This window comes from Cebidichthys violaceus, unplaced genomic scaffold, assembly GCF_023349555.1.
Source record: "Cebidichthys violaceus isolate CVI_PGR_0920_01 unplaced genomic scaffold, fCebVio1.0.p SCAF_1, whole genome shotgun sequence".
In the NCBI taxonomy this organism is placed as follows: Eukaryota; Metazoa; Chordata; class Actinopteri; order Perciformes; family Stichaeidae; genus Cebidichthys; species Cebidichthys violaceus.
Window position 1 is genome coordinate 13,975,829 of NW_027176262.1, and position 18,902 is coordinate 13,994,730.

General features: G+C 42.8%; 2 protein-coding genes across 3 annotated transcripts in view; both read left to right on the plus strand.

Annotated features, from left to right (window-relative positions):
- Window positions 1-616: 616 nt before the first annotated feature.
- kpna4 (karyopherin alpha 4 (importin alpha 3)) lies at window positions 617-9,667 on the plus strand. The gene is made up of 17 exons (XM_068711795.1): window positions 617-844; window positions 2,786-2,830; window positions 3,009-3,098; window positions 3,870-3,899; window positions 4,011-4,063; window positions 5,319-5,414; window positions 5,723-5,808; window positions 6,399-6,485; window positions 6,589-6,758; window positions 7,274-7,318; window positions 7,517-7,648; window positions 7,745-7,873; window positions 8,577-8,681; window positions 8,791-8,862; window positions 9,008-9,170; window positions 9,270-9,364; window positions 9,479-9,667. Exons 1-17 carry the CDS (start codon window positions 776-778, stop codon window positions 9,572-9,574), a joined length of 1,563 nt encoding a protein of 520 aa, XP_068567896.1. The 5' UTR covers window positions 617-775; the 3' UTR covers window positions 9,575-9,667.
- Window positions 9,668-18,902, plus strand: part of trim59 (tripartite motif containing 59) — a 10,101-nt gene continuing 866 nt past the window's right edge. The window contains exons 1-5 of one of the 2 annotated variants that reach the window (XM_068711816.1): window positions 9,668-12,340; window positions 13,857-14,161; window positions 14,266-14,487; window positions 14,588-14,797; window positions 15,360-18,902. The exon at window positions 15,360-18,902 is cut by the window's right edge and continues 866 nt beyond it. In XM_068711816.1, coding sequence (XP_068567917.1) covers window positions 13,907-14,161; window positions 14,266-14,487; window positions 14,588-14,797; window positions 15,360-15,977 — 1,305 coding nt within the window. In that variant the 5' untranslated portion in view covers window positions 9,668-12,340; window positions 13,857-13,906 and the 3' untranslated portion in view covers window positions 15,978-18,902. Of the gene's footprint in view, window positions 14,162-14,265; window positions 14,488-14,587; window positions 14,798-15,359 lie in introns of both variants that reach the window. The other variant, XM_068711805.1, reaches the window with a different exon arrangement.

Genomic DNA, 18,902 nt, shown 5'->3' on the forward strand with positions numbered 1-18,902 from the left:
ACTTCTACTGTACTGCACCTGCTGCGCAACAATTTCCTTCAGTAAAAATGTAATTATCTTATTTTGTCTCGTCTGTTTTGCCCAGGTGGTAATCCAGCCCTGTTTATAGAATCAGAATCAGAATCAGAATCAGAATCAGCTTTATTGGCCATGTATGCTTACCCATATAAGGAATTTGCTCTCAACGTGCATACATAGAATATACAAATAAATATATAAAAGATAAAATCAAGGACAACAAAGACAACAGAATAGAACAGAACGTATTGATCAGTAAAAAAAGTGCAACATATTAAGATTACTTTGTATTCCATACGTAATTGTTATTTGAAAAGAAGACAAGTAGGTAAAATAAATACAAGTAAAAAGAGTAAAATAGAGATGTAGTGGAAAAAAAGATTTAAAATACTCAACGTTGTACTTGTAGTGTAGCTTGAATAAAAGCACTTCCTTCTACGAGTGTATGTGAATATAATGATGGATAACTGTCTTTGAATACGACGATCTGACGTGAGTTCGTATCTTGTTATGTGGCGCGCCCTGCAGAGAGACGTTCACACTGAAGCCAATGAGAGTGAAGGGGATTTCCCCACCCTTCCGTTACGCCAGAGCGAGGCTGCCCTACACCACCGGCAATCCCAGTGTGCACCGCGGACAGAGCAGCAAAAAATAGTCCGCTAACGAAAGCCTGAGAAAAGGGAACTAGAAGAGGGTATAGCTCACCAAGCTAAATCCACGAGTAAGACTGTATTTAACGTAACCAGAACCCGCTAACATGGCTGACAACGAGAAACTGGACAACCAGCGGCTGAAGAATTTCAAGAATAAGGGTCGTGATTTGGAGGTAAAAGTTATGTAGATTGGTGTCGAGGATTCCTCTTTTCCTCGGCACCGCCGCTCTGTTAACGGCCAGCTTCGCCTCCTGGCTTCCTTGTGACGTCGTTTCTAATTTCCACCATCGGGAACTTTTTACCCGAAGCCTTTAGCCGGGGCCTTCACACATCACCGGTTATAGATCACTTGCGTTGGTTCGGAGGTTTTTGTTTCACTGTTTTTTGGTACAGCGCGAGACCGCGTTGGTTATAAAACGTGTCAGAAATGCTCGTCAGAGTTCATCGCCTCCGCTGGATGTGCTCTGCTAGCTTAATGCTAACCCAGGCCCACGGGGGACATGCTAGCGTAACTGAAGCATATCGTCACCGGGTCGGTTTAGGTCGATGTGGGAAATGATTACGACACATCCAAAAGTACATATAACGTTAGTTGGCTTCTAGGTTGTGTGTGGGGGGTATTGGATTGTTAACACAGCGGTAGATCCACGGTATTTTGATGCTGCAGTTAGCTAACCTGCGTGCTAGCTTGGCTCGCTAGCTACCATTAAGCCCGGCGGTTGGGCTCGGTGGTGCTGGTGGCTGCAGTTCCACCCATCCCCCGTCTTTATCAACCAAAAACAATGGCGGAAACCAGTTAGCCTCTTAGCTGGCCAGTTATCTGGATATTTTTAAATGATGGCGTAGTATTACAATTTTATTCCGTGGTTTATCAACAACGTTACTCGTGGTTATAAAACAAGGTTAATGCGACCTGTTCATTAACACGATCACATGACTTGTAACGTTAGATCAAAGCTACACGTTAGCTCACGTTGGATCCATAAGTTACAAGGTGATTTACAGTCCGCTCGGCGTGCCATTGCTCCATTAATGTTAGCAGGGGATGTTTGTTGTTTCCAGGCGGACTCTCTGGAGATGTGTATGAGCATGACATACTCACACATCCTGTTTGACGAGTAGTTTGTGTTGCAAGCTAACGTTAGGCCACAACACACGAGTTGTGACATCTAGCAACCTGTTAATAACTTATCGTCACCGTGGTGGATGTCTGTCAGTCAGTGATGAGCACAAGCATATACTCTTAAACTGCAACTAATAACACCTGTCTGGTCATGACATGAGCGATATAATAAACCGTATATATAAGCCAGTTTATTAGGTACACCTAGCTAAACCTAATGCAACATTCCTGCAATAAATCCTGCATTCACAAGGGATATAATGCTACATTCTTTGTTGAAACGGTTTTAGTGTTTAATTCTTCATGGCCATTTTGGAGGCTGTTTGTGGTGCTGTTCAATTGTATATTTTTATGATGTAAATCTACAATTGGTCAGAAGCACAAACTGCAGTCTGTAATAAAGACCACAGAGCAGAATCAGCACCGCTCTAAACCCGTTTCAACTAACAAAAATTGAACATTACAACTTTTATGAAGGACTTCCTGCAGGACTGCAGTAGTTTTTGCTGGCTAAGAAATTGGCAACTGATTGTATCTCATTGTAACTAATGATTTTATGGGTAGAACATAAAATACAAACATTAATACAAATTTTATATATATATATATATATATATATATATATATATATATATATATATATATATATATATATATATTTATTTATTTATATATATATATATATATATATATAAATAAATAAAAGAATAAGGGGCTTAGGGCACATACAATAGTCTTGGAGTAACTTAGCTAACATTAGGTCAGACCTGTCTTAACTGTGTTTGGGTGCTTTCATATGCAGAGTTTGGGCAGTTGACTCAATGCTCCTTTATATAACTGATACCGTGGATCAACTGTGGTCGCATAAAAAGGAATCATGATCTCAGACTGCCCAGATTTAGTTTTATAGGTAGTGTCACTCTCTTGGGCAACGGCAGGTTGGGATTAAAGTTCCTTGTTGTATAATGTCAATATGCTATCTCTCCCACAGACTATGAGAAGACAGAGGACTGAGGTAGTGGTGGAACTCAGAAAGGTAAATACGTTTATTATTTTTGTGCTACGTGCAACTATGGCTTTTACGCCTACATTATATTCTGACCTTTTATCAGTATCTTTGAAATCATGTACTGACAGATGCAGAGTTTTTCTTGTTATCTAGAATTTCTGCTGGAATGTGCACAAAGTGACATTTATTTTTCCCTCCACCACAGAACAAAAGAGATGAGCACCTTCTGAAGAGGAGAAATGTGCCCCACGAGGACATCTGCGAGGACTCGGATGTCGACGGAGATTTCAGATCGGTACGGTCGTGCGTCCTCTGCTCAAAATGTGTCTGCTGCCACCATAAAATCCGGTTCACATATTTTTCTTTTTCTGATATGAGATGTTTCCTAAATCGTCACTTTCCCTTAAAAATGTTCTCATTGTGTCATGCATATTGTGTATGCAGGGTTGTGTTTGAATGTTTTTCATTTCTGGATTGTCGTTTGTTGCAAGTCTACTGCCTCCCTTTAATTGAGGGTGCACATGCAATCAGCTGCAGCTGCTGGCTGACAGAGGCTTTGGCCAGCTTTAGATAATTACGCCTACAGTCATGGTCAGTGCTTGATTTGAAGTTAAAATAATGCTCTACACACTACAGCCTACACTGGGCCCTGAACTCCCTGTAGAGGGCATCAGGTGGGCTTGCAGGTTGGCCAATTATCAAGCTGAATGCTGTCCTTCACGCCCAGCCTGCTGACTGTTTACGCCACATTGGTTTAAGTTAGGATGCAAGTCACTGCATTGTCCTTTTGGGATTTCCCAATCATGAGCCTCCCCTTAATGCTGTTCCATCTTTGTCAACTTCACATAGAAAAGCAATTTTAGGAAAGACTAAGATGTCTGCTCACCCTCATTTGGTAGTGCCAGGATACTTCAGAGTATTCAGATGGCTTTTTCTAGCCTAACCACCAGTTTTAAAATGTGCCTGTTACTGATCATCCTGCAACTTTTGATGTAACGCACTGCTTTAATTACAAATGTTTGTCAAAGCACAATCATAGACTGACTCTCAAATGTTTTTTTTTCAGCAAAACACTTCTCTTGAAGCAATAGTACAAGTAAGTAAGACATTTGCTTTTATTTCTTTTTTTCTTCTTAGTCATCTATATGCTCTTATGGACAGTGTGTATTATGCATCAGAATTAAACTTATGTCCTTATGTTCTCTAGAATGCCACCAGTGATAATCAGGGCGTCCAGCTGAGTGCTGTTCAGGCTGCCAGGTAGGAACACACACCCTCACACCCATGGGCTCTACTGATTATCACTCCATACCAAGGCAAGTTTATTTGTATAGCACATTTCAACAACAAGGTAATTCAAAGTGCTTCCCATAAAACCATTAAAAGCATCAAAGGAAAAGGAGATTTAAAAACAATTAAGAACATTCATTGAAACATTAAAAAGTCATTAAAACACTAAAAAACAGTGTAAGAAAATAAAATACAGTAGGAAAATGCAGAAATGATTACCAAAATAATTTACATTGGTAATTGTCTTTGTATAATTATTTAGTGTCACATTTATCATATTGTAATAATGATATTCACAGTGAAAGCAAAGGTGGACCGACTACAAGATTTTATGATCATTTAAGGACTGTAGCAGTTTTTCAGAAGAAGCGCTACCACCGAGTCTGCAGAACTGTTAAGGAAACGTTCCGTATAATCTAAAATAAACCAAACTACAGCTGTGACAAACACATAAATTAATTATTTTAAATTAACAATGTCGGATTTCACTATTCTAGTTAAATTAATTCAATGAGTATAAGAGTTACTTTTTGACATGTGGAATTGTCTATATTGTTACACTTCAAGTCAATGCTGTCACCGTTATCATGTTACCACTCAAACCTAATTTTGACTATGAATAAACTATATTGATGCAGTATAATATTGTATCGGTAGTAATCCAGCTTCACGTCTGGTCTATCTGGTATCTGTGAGTCACAGATTCTGCACCAGTACGCCAATACTTGGGTCTTAAGAGGTTCTCTGATTAAAATCCACGGCCTCTTGCAAAATCCAGTGTTGAAATTTCAAGTGCTGGATGTTTTTCCATCTCGGTTAGACCGCCGTAATTTACAGTAAGTCAGCCCCGTCTGATTAATGGACGTTGTTAATGGCACTACAGCTCAGTAGTGTAGCCCTCCGAAAGGTGGGCCATGTGCAGCACGAGGCAGCTGAAATCATGAAACATACTTCTCTATTGTTTTTTATTAGTTTCTTTTCTGTCCCTTTTCCCAATTTAAGTCTGCTCTACAACATTACCAACACCACAACATTGATGTTGTGTGATGTTGGGTGAAGTTTCTGGTCTACAGTCACTGGGATTGTGATTGACTTACAATGTGAAGACACTACACATTCTTTCGCTGTTTCTCTCTGTATGTCAATGGTTCTTCTTGTTGCCGTGTGTCAGTAAAGCTATGAGAGTATGAGTAATGGTCTTTTGTGTCCTCTTTTGTTTTTGTAGGAAGTTGTTGTCCAGTGACCGTAACCCTCCCATAGATGACCTGATTAAGTCTGGGATCCTTCCTATACTGGTCCACTGCCTGGACAGAGATGACAAGTAAGCAGGCTGTGATTTGTCGTTTGTCTGCATGTAGCAGTGCATCACGCTCTTCCATTTGTTATAATTACAGTACAAGCTAGGCCCCCCCCCCCCCCCCCCCCCCCACCCATCATGTTGAGTTTATGTTCACTTCAAAGTTATGCAAATGATCGAGCAGGGTTTAGCCCAGCTTGCATCTGTAGCAGTTATGTAAATATGTCCCAGTTTCCACCTGCCAGGAATGGCAGAAAAATTATATGAGTCATCAGCATGCATGTACTGTTTGACACCACTGCGGCCTTCACCCATCTCTCACCTTTTGACAGCCCGTCTCTCCAGTTTGAGGCCGCCTGGGCTCTGACCAACATAGCATCTGGTACTTCAGAGCAGACCCAAGCTGTGGTCCAGTCCAGTAAGTCCCATTTTATCACACAACTTTCTTTCAAGCTCTTTTCTTGTTGATGTTGTTCTATGCTGGAATTTACACTTGTAGTATTTTTCATCATTGTTAAAATAATACATTTGGCGGATTGTTACGAAACGATAAAAACTGCATACTTCATTTCATTTACTTGTGTTGGATGTGATATATTCTTTTTAACTGAGCTGCCTGCTTCTCCAAAGTTGATCTTTGTCTCATTCAGAGGTTGTGATTGATCACATGAAATGCCAGCACTTGCACTGAGCTGGAACATGGAACGGATTTGAAGTACTCTAATCAATAAATATACATCAAATCAACATGAGATGTTTTCCTTCTCTGCCTCTACATCTCTGTTTTTATTAGCATGTTGTGGCTCAATTGCTTTTAAATCAAAGTACAAACTTGGCCATGTCTAAATCAGGAGTCCAGAGTCCAAGTGGTGATTTAGTGTGCGTCATCGGATGATTAAAAGTTTTACAGTGTAACCGTTATATCTCTTGTTACTCTATCTCATACTTGAATAAAAGCAACGATCGTGAGCAGCCCGTGTACATGATTGATCTGTTTCCTTTGTGTAGATGCTGTGCCGCTGTTCCTGAGGCTGCTTCACTCTCCTCACCAGAATGTGTGCGAACAGGCGGTCTGGGCCCTGGGCAACATCATAGGTAAGTCGCTGTTAGTGTGAACACGAGTGTGTTTGAAATAAATGCAGTCAGTCCTGAGTAGACATGCGCTTCATCTGTCTGTGTGTGCGCACGTTGTCTCCAGGTGATGGCCCTCAATGCAGAGACTATGTGATCAGCCTGGGTGTGGTTAAGCCCCTGCTCTCCTTCATCAGTCCCTCCATCCCCATCACCTTCCTCCGCAACGTCACCTGGGTCATGGTCAATCTGTGCCGCCACAAGGACCCTCCACCGCCCATGGAGACCATCCAGGAGGTGTGTATTTGTGTAGAGGAAGAGCCTCCATATTTTTGGTCATTGCTCAAAACTGAATATGCTAATTGTGACAGTTCCACACAAATGTGAAGTGATGACATTTTGGAGAGACAGGATGGGAACTGCAGTTTGACTGTTTGTTTTTTTTGGGATACAAACCGTGAGGCGGAAATTCTTTTCTTTCTGCCTGCTGCTGTGAATGCTCATCTCTGCTGTATGCAGGCGAGGGCACTCTGGCCTTCTCCTAAAATCTATGAGATGTGTGTTTATTGGCTGGTGGGGAGAGAGAGAGGCAGAGCTCCATCTGTGTTCTACCTAAGCTGGTTAAATGAGAACAAATTTAGTGTGTTGCTGTTGTGTTGAAATGAATGAAAGTGTAGCAGAGCACAGAGTCATGCAGCCACTTCAACTATTAACCATTTACTGGTGTCAGCCACATGGGAACCCTGTTGATTTTTGTTGTTGTCCTTTTCTCCACATAATAATCCATTTTCTTCTATTCTTTATTTTCTCAGATCCTGCCAGCTCTCTGCGTGCTGATCCACCACACTGATGTCAGTGTAAGTAGACTGAGTTTTTCTTCTGTTTTTTGAAGGCAGCTTTGGTGCTTTGGCCTAACTTAACTATTAGCAGAGCTCTAGTTCCCAAAATCTCTCTTAATGATGATGTTAAATAATCGCTGTTAACTTACTATTGTCTTCAGAAGTTGTCCAGGATGGAGAAAGTATTCATTAGCTTCTTTTCTTTACTGCCTCTAGATCTTGGTAGACACAGTGTGGGCTCTGTCCTATCTGACGGATGCTGGGAATGAGCAGATCCAAATGGTCATCGACTCCGGCATTGTCCCTCATCTGGTACCTCTGCTCAGTCACCAGGAGGTCAAAGTTCAGGTATGAAATGACACCGATTAGGTTAATAACTCTTCAGTCATGGACCCTAGAGATGACATTATATTGTAATATTCTACACTGCCTCTCCGCATCCAGACCGCTGCCCTGAGGGCTGTTGGGAACATAGTCACTGGCACAGATGAACAGACCCAGGTGGTGCTCAACTGTGACGCTCTCAGCCACTTCCCTGCACTCCTCACACACCCGAAGGAGAAAATCAACAAGGTAATGCATTCTCTGCTCCGTCTTCCTCCTCCTACATGCATACACGCCCCCGTCTACTGCAAGACGTGTTGTCTGGAAGTGATGAAATCAGAGACTTGGTGCTAGTATGAGTGCTGTGAGAAAGGTCTAGATGGGACAAATAGCCAATTGTAGGAATTCGCAACATGGAGAATCGCGAGGAAGAAGAAGATGAAGACGACGAAGAGGACTCGGTGGGGGGTTAATTGTAGTTAGTGAGACAGATTGGGGGGAGGTTGGGGAGGAAGGTTGTCTGTGTGAAAGTGACTGTGTGATACCATGGGTTGGTGGCCAGAGGGTGCTGAAGACCTTGCGTATCTGCTGATATCGGAGTGCATCTGAGACCAGTCACTTACAAATGAGGCCCACTTTGTGACCTGGACGATGATTAGAGCCTCAAAAAACACCCTAGCCCCTCCCACAGCACGTTGTCTCGACCAGAGTTGAAACTTTCAGTGTCAACCTCTGGATTCTGATCCAGTTCAGACCCAAAAACTCCTTTTGGAAAAGTGATTATTAATGAAACATGACAAAGTCTTAAGCAGGCATGTTCCACATGTTGCACCGTCTGGCTTCTTTGGTTAAGATAAACCCTGAATACACTTAAACCTCCACGGCTTGACTTTACACGGTAGAAAACTGTTGTGACTCTGAACCGACTGAAGTTGTGTTGTTTGTCCTGTAGGAGGCGGTGTGGTTCCTGTCCAACATCACAGCAGGCAACCAGCAGCAGGTGCAGGCCGTCATTGATGCCAAGCTAGTTCCCATGATCATTCACCTCCTCGACAAGGTGTGTTTCCATCTTTATAAACCGTGTGAAGGAAAAGCATATCATGTATGATTATTGTTGAACGTAGAGGTTAAAATATGCATTGCTGACTTTGAATGCACTTTTTTAGGGTGACTTTGGCACTCAGAAGGAAGCAGCCTGGGCCATCAGCAACCTGACAATAAGTGGGAGGAAAGATCAGGTAAGAATCTTGCAATGGAAACAAGTTTTGGCCATTTTTTCTGGACCTCCTACAAAAAGCTGTGAATTAGAAATGTAGAACCACTGTTGAAGCATTCCTTCCTTCTAACATGCGAGTTACCTCATTGTCTCTCTGCTGCCTGCAGGTCGCCCACCTGATTGAGAAGCAGGTGATCCCACCATTCTGCAACCTGCTGACCGTGAAGGACGCCCAGGTGGTGCAGGTTGTTCTTGACGGCCTGAGCAATATCCTAAAGATGGCCGATGATGAGGCTGAAACGATTGCTAACCTCATTGAGGAATGTGGAGGTAAGTCCCAATTATGTTGTCACGGTTTTACCAAATTTCTGTTAATAGGTGGTCGTGTTTGATTAAATGGTGTAACATTTGTTAATTTCTAATCGGCAGGTTTGGAAAAAGTGGAGCAACTGCAGAATCATGAAAATGAAGATATCTACAAATTGGCATACGAAATTATTGATCAATTCTTCTCATCTGACGATGTAAGTTACAAGTAATGCAATTGTCTTCTGATGCAATGAAACCCACTAGTGTTTGATCTCCTGTCATGTCCGCTGTTCTTTGTTAACGCCTGGTGGCTTCGTCCTCTCACTCAGATTGATGAAGACACCAGCCTGGTCCCAGAGGCCATCCAAGGTGGAACTTACGGCTTCAACTCTGCCAACGTGCCAGCCGAGGGATTCCAGTTCTAGACGGCATCTGGGGTATTCTGGAGTTTTGTTCACGATGCAGCACTCTGTTCAACATAAAAAAATTAGGAGAGAGAGAGCGAGAGAGAGCGAGAGTGTGAGAAATTTGATCCATTGTGCTTGGCTCGTGGGATCCATGGCTGCATCTTATCTGAGAGAAAAATGTGTGGATTTCATTTGGCATTCCAGGGGAACCAGCCCAAATGAAGTTTGAGATGGCGAGTGGATGCGAGTGAGAATGAGTGGCTACATGTTGCAAAAAAAGCAAAACATCTACATCGAATGCGTTGAGAGACATGCCGACATAACTGCTGTGTTATTGGAGCTGTCGCCTTCGGAAATCTACTTCAAACGTCAACAAAAAAACTCGATGTCTGCCCAGGGAGAACCAAGGACATCCAAAAATACGAAAAAGAGATCTCGAAATATTACAATACAACAAAAGGCAGAAATGAAAATAACTTAAATTATGAACTGAGATGAACCATGAACCATCACAATTCTGCGGTCCTCCGACTAGAGAGGGCGCCACCAATGTGCCCCTCCCCCAATCGGCCACGCTATCAGACATGTGTGTGAATGGACCCATTGTGTATGAATGTCTGGACTCTGAGGAGCCAGGTTCATCTCCTCCAACGAGACGCCCCGATAGGGCACCATCCTCTCCCCCTGGTGGGCGGGGCCAGGAGTCTGGCTGTGCGTGTCGCATGTGCAAGAGAGTGGACGGATGAGTTGTTGTGTGCTTGGCTGCGTGCGTGACTGGGAGTATGCAAGACTGGGTGAGAACGCATGCAGAGACGGGAAAACAAAAAAAATACAAATACAACATCTGAAGAGAAACAAAATTGCAACAATGAGGTTAGCAAAGGTTTCAGGAAAAGAAATTCTGCCTTTGAAAGAGAGGCTGATCCGCAAATCCCTGAAAGGAAGAACTTTGGATATGAAAAAAAAAAAATCATCACAAGGATACTTTTTTTTTTTTTTGAATTATTGTTAAGTTAGTATTAATTGACACTGGACAATGCTATTGGCAGGTGTGGAGCAGCAGTGCATTGTATTAAGATGCATTCGGTGGCTTTTGGGCTTTTCTTTTTGCCTCCAGTGTGTTCCTTTTTATGATATTTTTTATTTTATTTTCAGCTTTTAGTTTCATTGCTTCTGTAAAGGTGATTGACGACGATCGTACTCCACCCTCACACCAGAACCCTAACCTACGCACCAGACATGGGCTTGATGCTGTGAAATTCTGACACCATCACTATAATCAACCAAATGACCTGTTCCCCTTGTGACACTTAATTCATTTTCATTCAATTTACAGCAAACTCACTGCTTTGCAGTATTGTTTCCATAGCTTTGACTTATCACCAAGGGAGAAGAGAACGGACATTTCACGTAGGATTGTGAATCATAACATTTGCATGTACTAAACTATAGCACAGTTATTTTTTAGGGTATTTTAGTTTCCTTAGGCTGTGGATACAGTGTAATTTTCATTTTAAGTAAAACTGTGCTTAAATGTTACATGTTTCCCCTTCCCTTATCCCGCACTAGTGTCAGATTTGCTAAATAATCTATGGTTTTGCACATATACTGCAAAGTGAGGCCTGAAGTCTTTTCTGAGGGCGTGTTGGTCGGTTTCATAGGTTTTGACCTGCCAACAACCTCTACAATATGCATCACTCAACCACAATCTTTGTTGTCTTTCTAGAGTAATCCAATGATGCTTTTTAGTGATACATGAGAAAATAATGACTTTGTTTAAGGAGCAGCAGTAAGGAATCTGCTAATTTATCTCGGCTAGACTAAGAGGGGAATTAGCCTCCCTTTTCCTCCAGGTCAAAGGGTGTCCCACATGTCAGACTGGAGTTGTCCTAAGTGGGTTCTCCTGAATAATAAATAACCCATGAACAAGTTTGCTGTACCTTGCAGTCCTTAGCCCCATACTCGTTTCCTCTTATACCAGCTAGGTGTACAAGCTTACCCTTTTCCATTTTTTGTGTTAACTTCAAACACTGTAGTAAATGATTACACATTGTGCTCATAAACCTTCTGTTGAACATAGGGGTATTTTTATTTTTTTTTGCAGCATTCCTTGTAAGCAAACATGTGGTTTCAAATCTCAAATTATGACATGGAAGGTAAAAAAAAAAAAAAAGGTGGTTTGCCAAAAAAACCTTTTTGGGAGATAGGCTACAGGATAGGTTGTCTTCGAGAAAATAAATAGTGAAACCCAAATCGAGAGACTGTGTGTGTGTGTGTGTGTGTGTGTCTGTGTGTGTGTGGTCTGTTGTGAAGAAGTGGTGCTGTTATTACTTCTGCGTTTCTTTCCACTTTCTTAAAAAGGCTGTAACAGAAAGGTTGAGCTTGGATTCAAATAGAAAGAGCGAAGCCTGATTGGCCAGAGAGACCAGTTTATACGCATGCGTAGTATAGGAAATATAAATGACGCATTCGTGACTATCGGAGATGTAGTTGTTAAGACTGGAGTCCACGTGCACCAAAAAGGCTGGGTGGCAATAGTGACACGTGTCGTTTAAAAGAATAGCTGGTTCAAACAACTCAACTCTGAAAACATCAGTCATCGCAAAACGTTTACTTTTTTTCCTATTTTCTACGCAAGCATTTAAATGTGCTCCAAAAGTCTTAGCATATCCGCCTCCCTCTGCTTTCAGCAGTACGACTGTACTGAGAGCACCTGAAGGCAGCACGTTGAGGAACAGGAAATGAAAACTCTGTTTTGGGCAGACTCTTTCCTCCGTGCACACGGTGAGTGTTTAACTAAAGGTTTCTCGCCTTAAAAACATCTTTCTAAATTGTATACGTTGTGTCACTAAGATAGAAATGTGTAAATGTTAAATTTGCAGACAAAAAATAGCTGAGAGAGAAGCTGCAACAGCTGTTAGTGTGTCTAACGTCACGTTACTAGTATGGGAGTGACATGGTAACGTTAGTTTAAATAAAACCTTTATAAAAGACTATCATGCGGGAAATACAGTTTTGGTTGTTTAAGGTGTCTCTGAAATAACGTCCCTTGAAGCCACAAATTGATACTTTTTTTTGCTTCTTATGTGAAGTTTGAAAGAAAACTGGTTAACGGTCTCGTGATTAAAAATAAAACAGTTTCTGCAAAGTTGACCAGAACAGCCAACAAAATAACTGACAATTCACAGAAAATGGTAAAAAAAAATAAAGCTGTCAAGTTTAAAATGTACTAAGTTATATGGTTAAAATGAATTAACTGAATAATGAACACTTGTTAAAAACGTTACTGGTTTGATTCTGGTCGCCAAATCGGCTGTAGTTTAACTGCATAAATGGATTTGGGTTTTGGGGGTCAGTTACACAACTCAGCAGCTTGTATCGACTACACAGTGTGTTGGGACTGGGTGGGTGCTGGCAGAAGGCCTCCTATTGTCACTACGGTGCTAGATGTAACTAGAGGAGAGAGTGCGCGCACACACCACATAACTGATCCTCATAATAGGGGCTGAACCAGGTGTGTTTTTTGGCTGTTCTCTTGTTTTTCAGTACAAGATGGTTAGACTTGAATGAGGCAATCCATGCTGGTAATAGGGGAAACACTAATGATGCATTCAGGGGGCTTGTTTTATTAGATACACCTGTGCAATCTAACACCATCATAGAGAAGTATATTACATTCTTCAGCATTGGGGTCATGGTTTAGTGATTGTGTTGTGCTGGACTGCATTAGTTTGTTTCTAATATTGATGTTTGTAAATAGGGAACACAGAATATCAAACACCACGTTATAATGTAGTCTTCCAGTATAACACCACCTGTTGACCTCCGTAATAGATGTATAAATTAATTTAATTACACATTGCTCATGAGTTTTGTAAAGGTCGAATTTATGACACAGCTGTTGTATTCTATTGTAATAGATTGTACATGTGTTCCCACGTTTTATCTATTTTTACAACTAATCATTTTGTATGTAAAATGTCAGAAACTAGAGGAAATTCCTATTTTTCCTCTTCTGTCTTGTTATATCTGACTAACAGTCCATAACACAAAGATCTTGTCTTATATATGACAAAAAGAACGTTTTAAATCAAACAGCTGAGACCTTCAACCGTTGCTTGATAAACAAATGAAACAATTAATTATCAAAATGGTTACATTTTGTGTTAATTGACTCTCTGAACCCAATGACATTCTGTCCCATTTAGGTCTTCACTAGGTTACGTTCACTTAACAGTTGCAGCGAGTTGATGTGTTTTGCTGAACACGTAGCTTTTCCTCCATCCTGCTGTCCTGCCAGATCTTCTTCTCCCTAATCCTCAGTCCTGAACCGGGCCTCTAGTCTCCACCATGGACAACCTAGAGGAGGACCTGACATGCTCTGTGTGCTACTCGCTGTTCTCTGACCCGCGCGTCCTGCCGTGCTCCCACACCTTCTGTAAGAACTGCCTGGACAACTTGCTCCGGTTGTCCACCAACTACTCCATCTGGCGTCCGCTCCGCCTGCCGCTAAAATGCCCCAACTGTCGCAGCGTGGTGGAGCTGCCCCCGATGGGCGTAGACTCTCTGCCCACCAACGTATCTCTGCGAGCCATCATCGAGAAAGTAGGAGAGAGTCATCCTTTATGCTACCAATCGGTCTTAAAAAAAATCCTCTTATTGCTTTATATGCGTTGCTGCTTAAGTTTGTGCTCATCTGCTATCTCCAGTACCAGAGCGACAGTGCGCCGCGACACCCTTCCTGTCAGGAGCACCACAGGCAGCCTCTGAACATGTACTGCATCCAGGACCGGCAGCTGATCTGCGGGCTGTGTCTGACTGTCGGGCAGCACCAGGGCCATCCCATAGATGACCTTCAGGCAGCGTTCATCAGAGAGAAACAGACTCCATCGCTGCTGCTGGCCAGACTCTCTGAGCAGAGATGGACACAGGTAGGGAATCCTGTCTATATGGCTGCAATCGGGCTGAAAAGATACTCTGAAAAGCTGTTTAACTAAATATATTAATATAAATACATGTTCCTGCTGTTAGGTGTGTGAGCTGGGGGAGCAGCTGGAGCAGGACAAGGCCCGCTGTGAGGGTCTAGTGAGGCAGGACCGGCAGGAGGTCCATCAGTTCTTTCTGGCGCTGGAGGCGGTGCTGGCCCGGAAGAGACATGCCTACCTGGAGGCCCTGGATAAAGCCGGTGCAGAGGTGTCCCGGGCTTACGACCCACTTATTCACAGAGTGAAGGCACTACAGGTGAGTTTCAGGGCAAATGGCCGATTTACATCAGATCATAGCACTCATCATCATCATCATCATCATCGTCCTTGAGTGGATTAACTAAGATACGTTAGCATGGACAGGTAATCACAGGAGATGATACATTTTGGGGAAGTTTCTACTAGATCTCAATCATTGAACTCCTGATGCTGGTGGTGCACCACTGCTATATAATGTGTGGTCATTATGTGGTAAAAACATTTAGCGATGTATCCATTGAAGTTGGATTTAGCTACTTACAATGATAAACTTTGGCTGACATGAGACGTCTGTTTGTTTGGTTTTGGACCTCGAAATTATTAAGTACCATGTCAGATATGAGTTTCCCTGTCGTAATTAGGACTTGGGTGTTGACAGTAATACCGTTTATAATCTTAAAAATTGGTCTTGGACATTTCATTGTTTGTTGCAACTACTAACATCTTTCACACAATCTAAAACCCCCAAATATTAGATTTAAAATTGTATTTGTATTTATTTAATTTTTGCGTGAAAAAAAAAAAGAAAAAAGCCCCGATAACCATCATGTGTCCTGCAGGAAGAACAGTTGGACCTGGTGTCCCTTGGTTCATCGGTAGAGGAGGAGGACTCACCGCTGGTCTTCCTGGAGCAGGTCCATTTATTCAGAGAGAGGGTTGAAGAGTTCATTAAAACCCCTCTGCCCTCGCTGATCAACCTCTCCGTCACTCCGCGGGCAGCAGAGCACCTGCAGCAGCACTGGCCCGCCGTGACCATCGGGAGCCTGGAGGAAGCGCCCGTCCCTAAGGTGTGCTGCTGCGCCAGATGTGGCGGCGTGGAGGCCGGTGTAGAAACCGAAGCCGGAGGAAGGGATACGGCCGACGGCTGGGTACAGAACTTGTGGTGGGAACTGCGGCCCACCTTCTCGTTGATGCTGCTGGGGCTGCTGCTGCTGCTGACGGCGCTGTGGGTCAACCCGGTCGGAGGGGCATCGCTCGGTTTCTCTGTGCTCTCTCAGTTTAGTCAGTCAGTCCACGGCCTGAGCAGTGAACTGATCACATCTGTGTGGGACACGGCGGAATCGGCGTACGTGGTGCTGGAGGCCGCTGTGGAAAGATGGAGCTCTCACCTCTCCTCAGTGGGGGAAAAGGCCTCCCAGCAGCTGGCTGCCTTATTTAAAACTCTGACATCCCACTGAAACTGGAACCCTCGACATACATTTAGAGGCTGTCAAAGCTTTACTTCCACACTCCTGTAGTAAAGGGAAAACACACCTTAATATTCCTTTAAACACTTGCTATTGTCCTGGAAAAATTCAGGCAATTGGTAAACAAACATTCTTTAAAAAAAATGTAGATGTTTATGTAGCCAAACATCTTTTTGTATATTTTTATTTGGTGTTAAGGGTTTATGTTCCTATTTATGGTATATTCTTCTAGGTTATGTTTATACTGCCTAACTAATCAGCATTAATCTTATCAAACATGATTTTTTTATCATAGGTTACGGTTTACAAAAATGTGTACAAAACTCCTGAGTCACCTTTCCCAAGATGCAGTGGGATATTTCAGTGCTTGGGACTTCAGTACAGCCGCACATGTATCTCCTTACTCGGGTTAACAGGGACCAGAGCTGTATGTGAACTCTAGAGCCTGGAGAGTGGAACCAGATACACAGTGGACCTGAGATCATGTTGCAGTGATGCTCAGCTCTGAGTGGCTACCTTGCTGTGCCTTTAACCACCACGCCTTAACCTAACCCTACTTATAATAGCTGTACTGGCAAAACTCCTAAACGTGGTTGTTCCTTTAACCCCTATATTTCCTGTTATATAGTTTTGCCACTACGTAGAGTTCGGGTGCCTTACGTCAGACTTGCAGTCTTTCCTAAAAGAAAATCCAGAAGGAGCTGATGGTTCACTATTGCTTTCCATTTATTGCAACATAAACAAAAAGGGATGCTAGAATGCGGCACAGCTTGATTATGGGCCTTTTAATTACTGAAGTCTTAGTCTGGAGCTCCTCTGAACGGACCAGACCTCTTTCATCAGGCTTGGTTTTCCAGCACTCTGCCTGATGGCCATGACCCCCACAGGAGAAGAAGTTTTTCCTCACTTCTGTTCATTTCTGCCTTTCTTGGAGCAGCAGAAGGTATTCCTTTGTCCATCTATCTACTTGACCTGTTTCCAGCGACGCCTGGCATAAAGGTCCGTTTCCTGAAAGGTTCTAGGAGGTAGGATAGGTTGCGTTTTTAGCAAGAGGATGTGATTTGGAGTCAGCGGCTCTTGAGCTCTGCCTGAGCACCCACGAAGTTTGTACCATTGTCAGATCTGATGTGCTTAACCTGACCTCTCCTGCAAATAAACCTCAAAGCATGAATGCAAGAGTCAGTCCAATGAATAAGCTACCTCCAAGTGTATGGCTCTGCTAGACATGCAGGTAAACAGGACTCCATATATTTTAATCAGGCTTCTTCCTCGTCTCACTTCAATCGGGCCAAAATAGTCCAATCCGACGTTGGTAAAAGGAGGGAGGTCAGGTAGGATTCTTTCCTGTGGCAAATCTGCCATTTTCTGCTCGCCTGTTTTGCCTCTCACACGTCGATACACAACACACTTTGAGATTACCTTCTGTGACGGCTCCAGGGCCTCTGCCGGGAATCTTTCAGTGTCCCTGGGTCCTGGATGGTTGGAGCGTGAGGCCATCAAGAAGATTGGAGGCAGCTGGCCACTGCCTTTGTCTATAAGACCCGCCCCATCCTGAGGGAGAGCTGGCTTCTTACCCCCGACACACCTGGTGTGCTCAAGGAGTGTCTGGCAGCATTATTGCTGGAGTTGAACTGGCGGCACGTTTTTTCCTTCCGGCATTTGCTATGAGAATGCTCATGTTTTTGTTACAATTAGAAATGTCCTGGCCTTTGTAGAATAAAGGACTTTGTTTGGTTAACTCCTTGCCTGAGTTTTCTAGATCTTTTGCTATGGTTTTAGGGCCAGACCATAACAAATTGGGGGCTCGTCCAATTTGGAGACTTTAGCGGTGAGTCTAGTTAATTGATCAAGTTTTTAAATTTTTTTTTAAATAACTTCATTGGCAATTTTCGTCTTGTAAAGACTGCTTTGTTGTAAGTTCGCGCCTTCCCTAGATGCCGATTGGGGGGTAACGTGATAGTAGTGGGTTCCCTGTGTGGTGTCTCATCAGGCATTGCAGATCTACTCAGTCGGCCACCTACTCTTATAATTCCTTCATCTAGCATAGGATCTTACTGTTCTTTTGCACTCTAGATGGGGTCGTTTCCAGTGTAGCTATTTCAGCGGGGAATGATTGTCTCTGGACATGGGGGTGACTGACCTTTCTGCCTGTGAGAGATCTTCCACTGTGAGGAACTGTCCACCAAGTTTGGTTCTGAAAGAGCAGAGTTCAGTGCTCACCTTTTGGCTACATGAGCGGGTCGCCATGTGACCTGAGGAAAGCTCCTTTCGCTTTTTAGTGACCAACATCAAAGCATTGTTGAGTTTCAGATACCATGCCACTGCTTTAAGTAGCTTCATCCAATCTGAAAAGAATGAAATATTGATCGAACCCTTTTTCCCTTTGTCACGAACGCTGAATCTTCAACTATAATTGAATCTGATCACGCCCCAGTGTTGTATCTCACATGGGCTTTTAATAATTTGGAACGCCCTCCTTGGAAACTAGACAAAACCTTACTGGCTGACGCTTCTCTTTGATGACTTTTTAGAATCTAATAAAAATAGATAATATCTCCCCTTCCCTGCTTTGGGAAACACTGAAGGCCGTGATCAGAGGTGAGATTATATCCTATTCATCAAGAACCAATAAGATGTGTAGAAATGAACAAGACCAGCTTATTAAATCAATAAACACAGTGGATGCTCAGTACTCTACGTCACCATCCCCTGAACTCTATAAAATCAAGCTTGACCTGCAACTCAATACAACTTATTATCAACTGGAAAGACGGAAAAAATGCTGTTAAAATCGCGTGGATATGAGCATGGAGAAAAAGCTGGTCGCCTTTTAGCACACCAACTTAAGTGCCAATCTGCTGTCCAACAAATCCCACAAATAAGGAAAGTAAATGATGAATTAACTATTAACCCAGG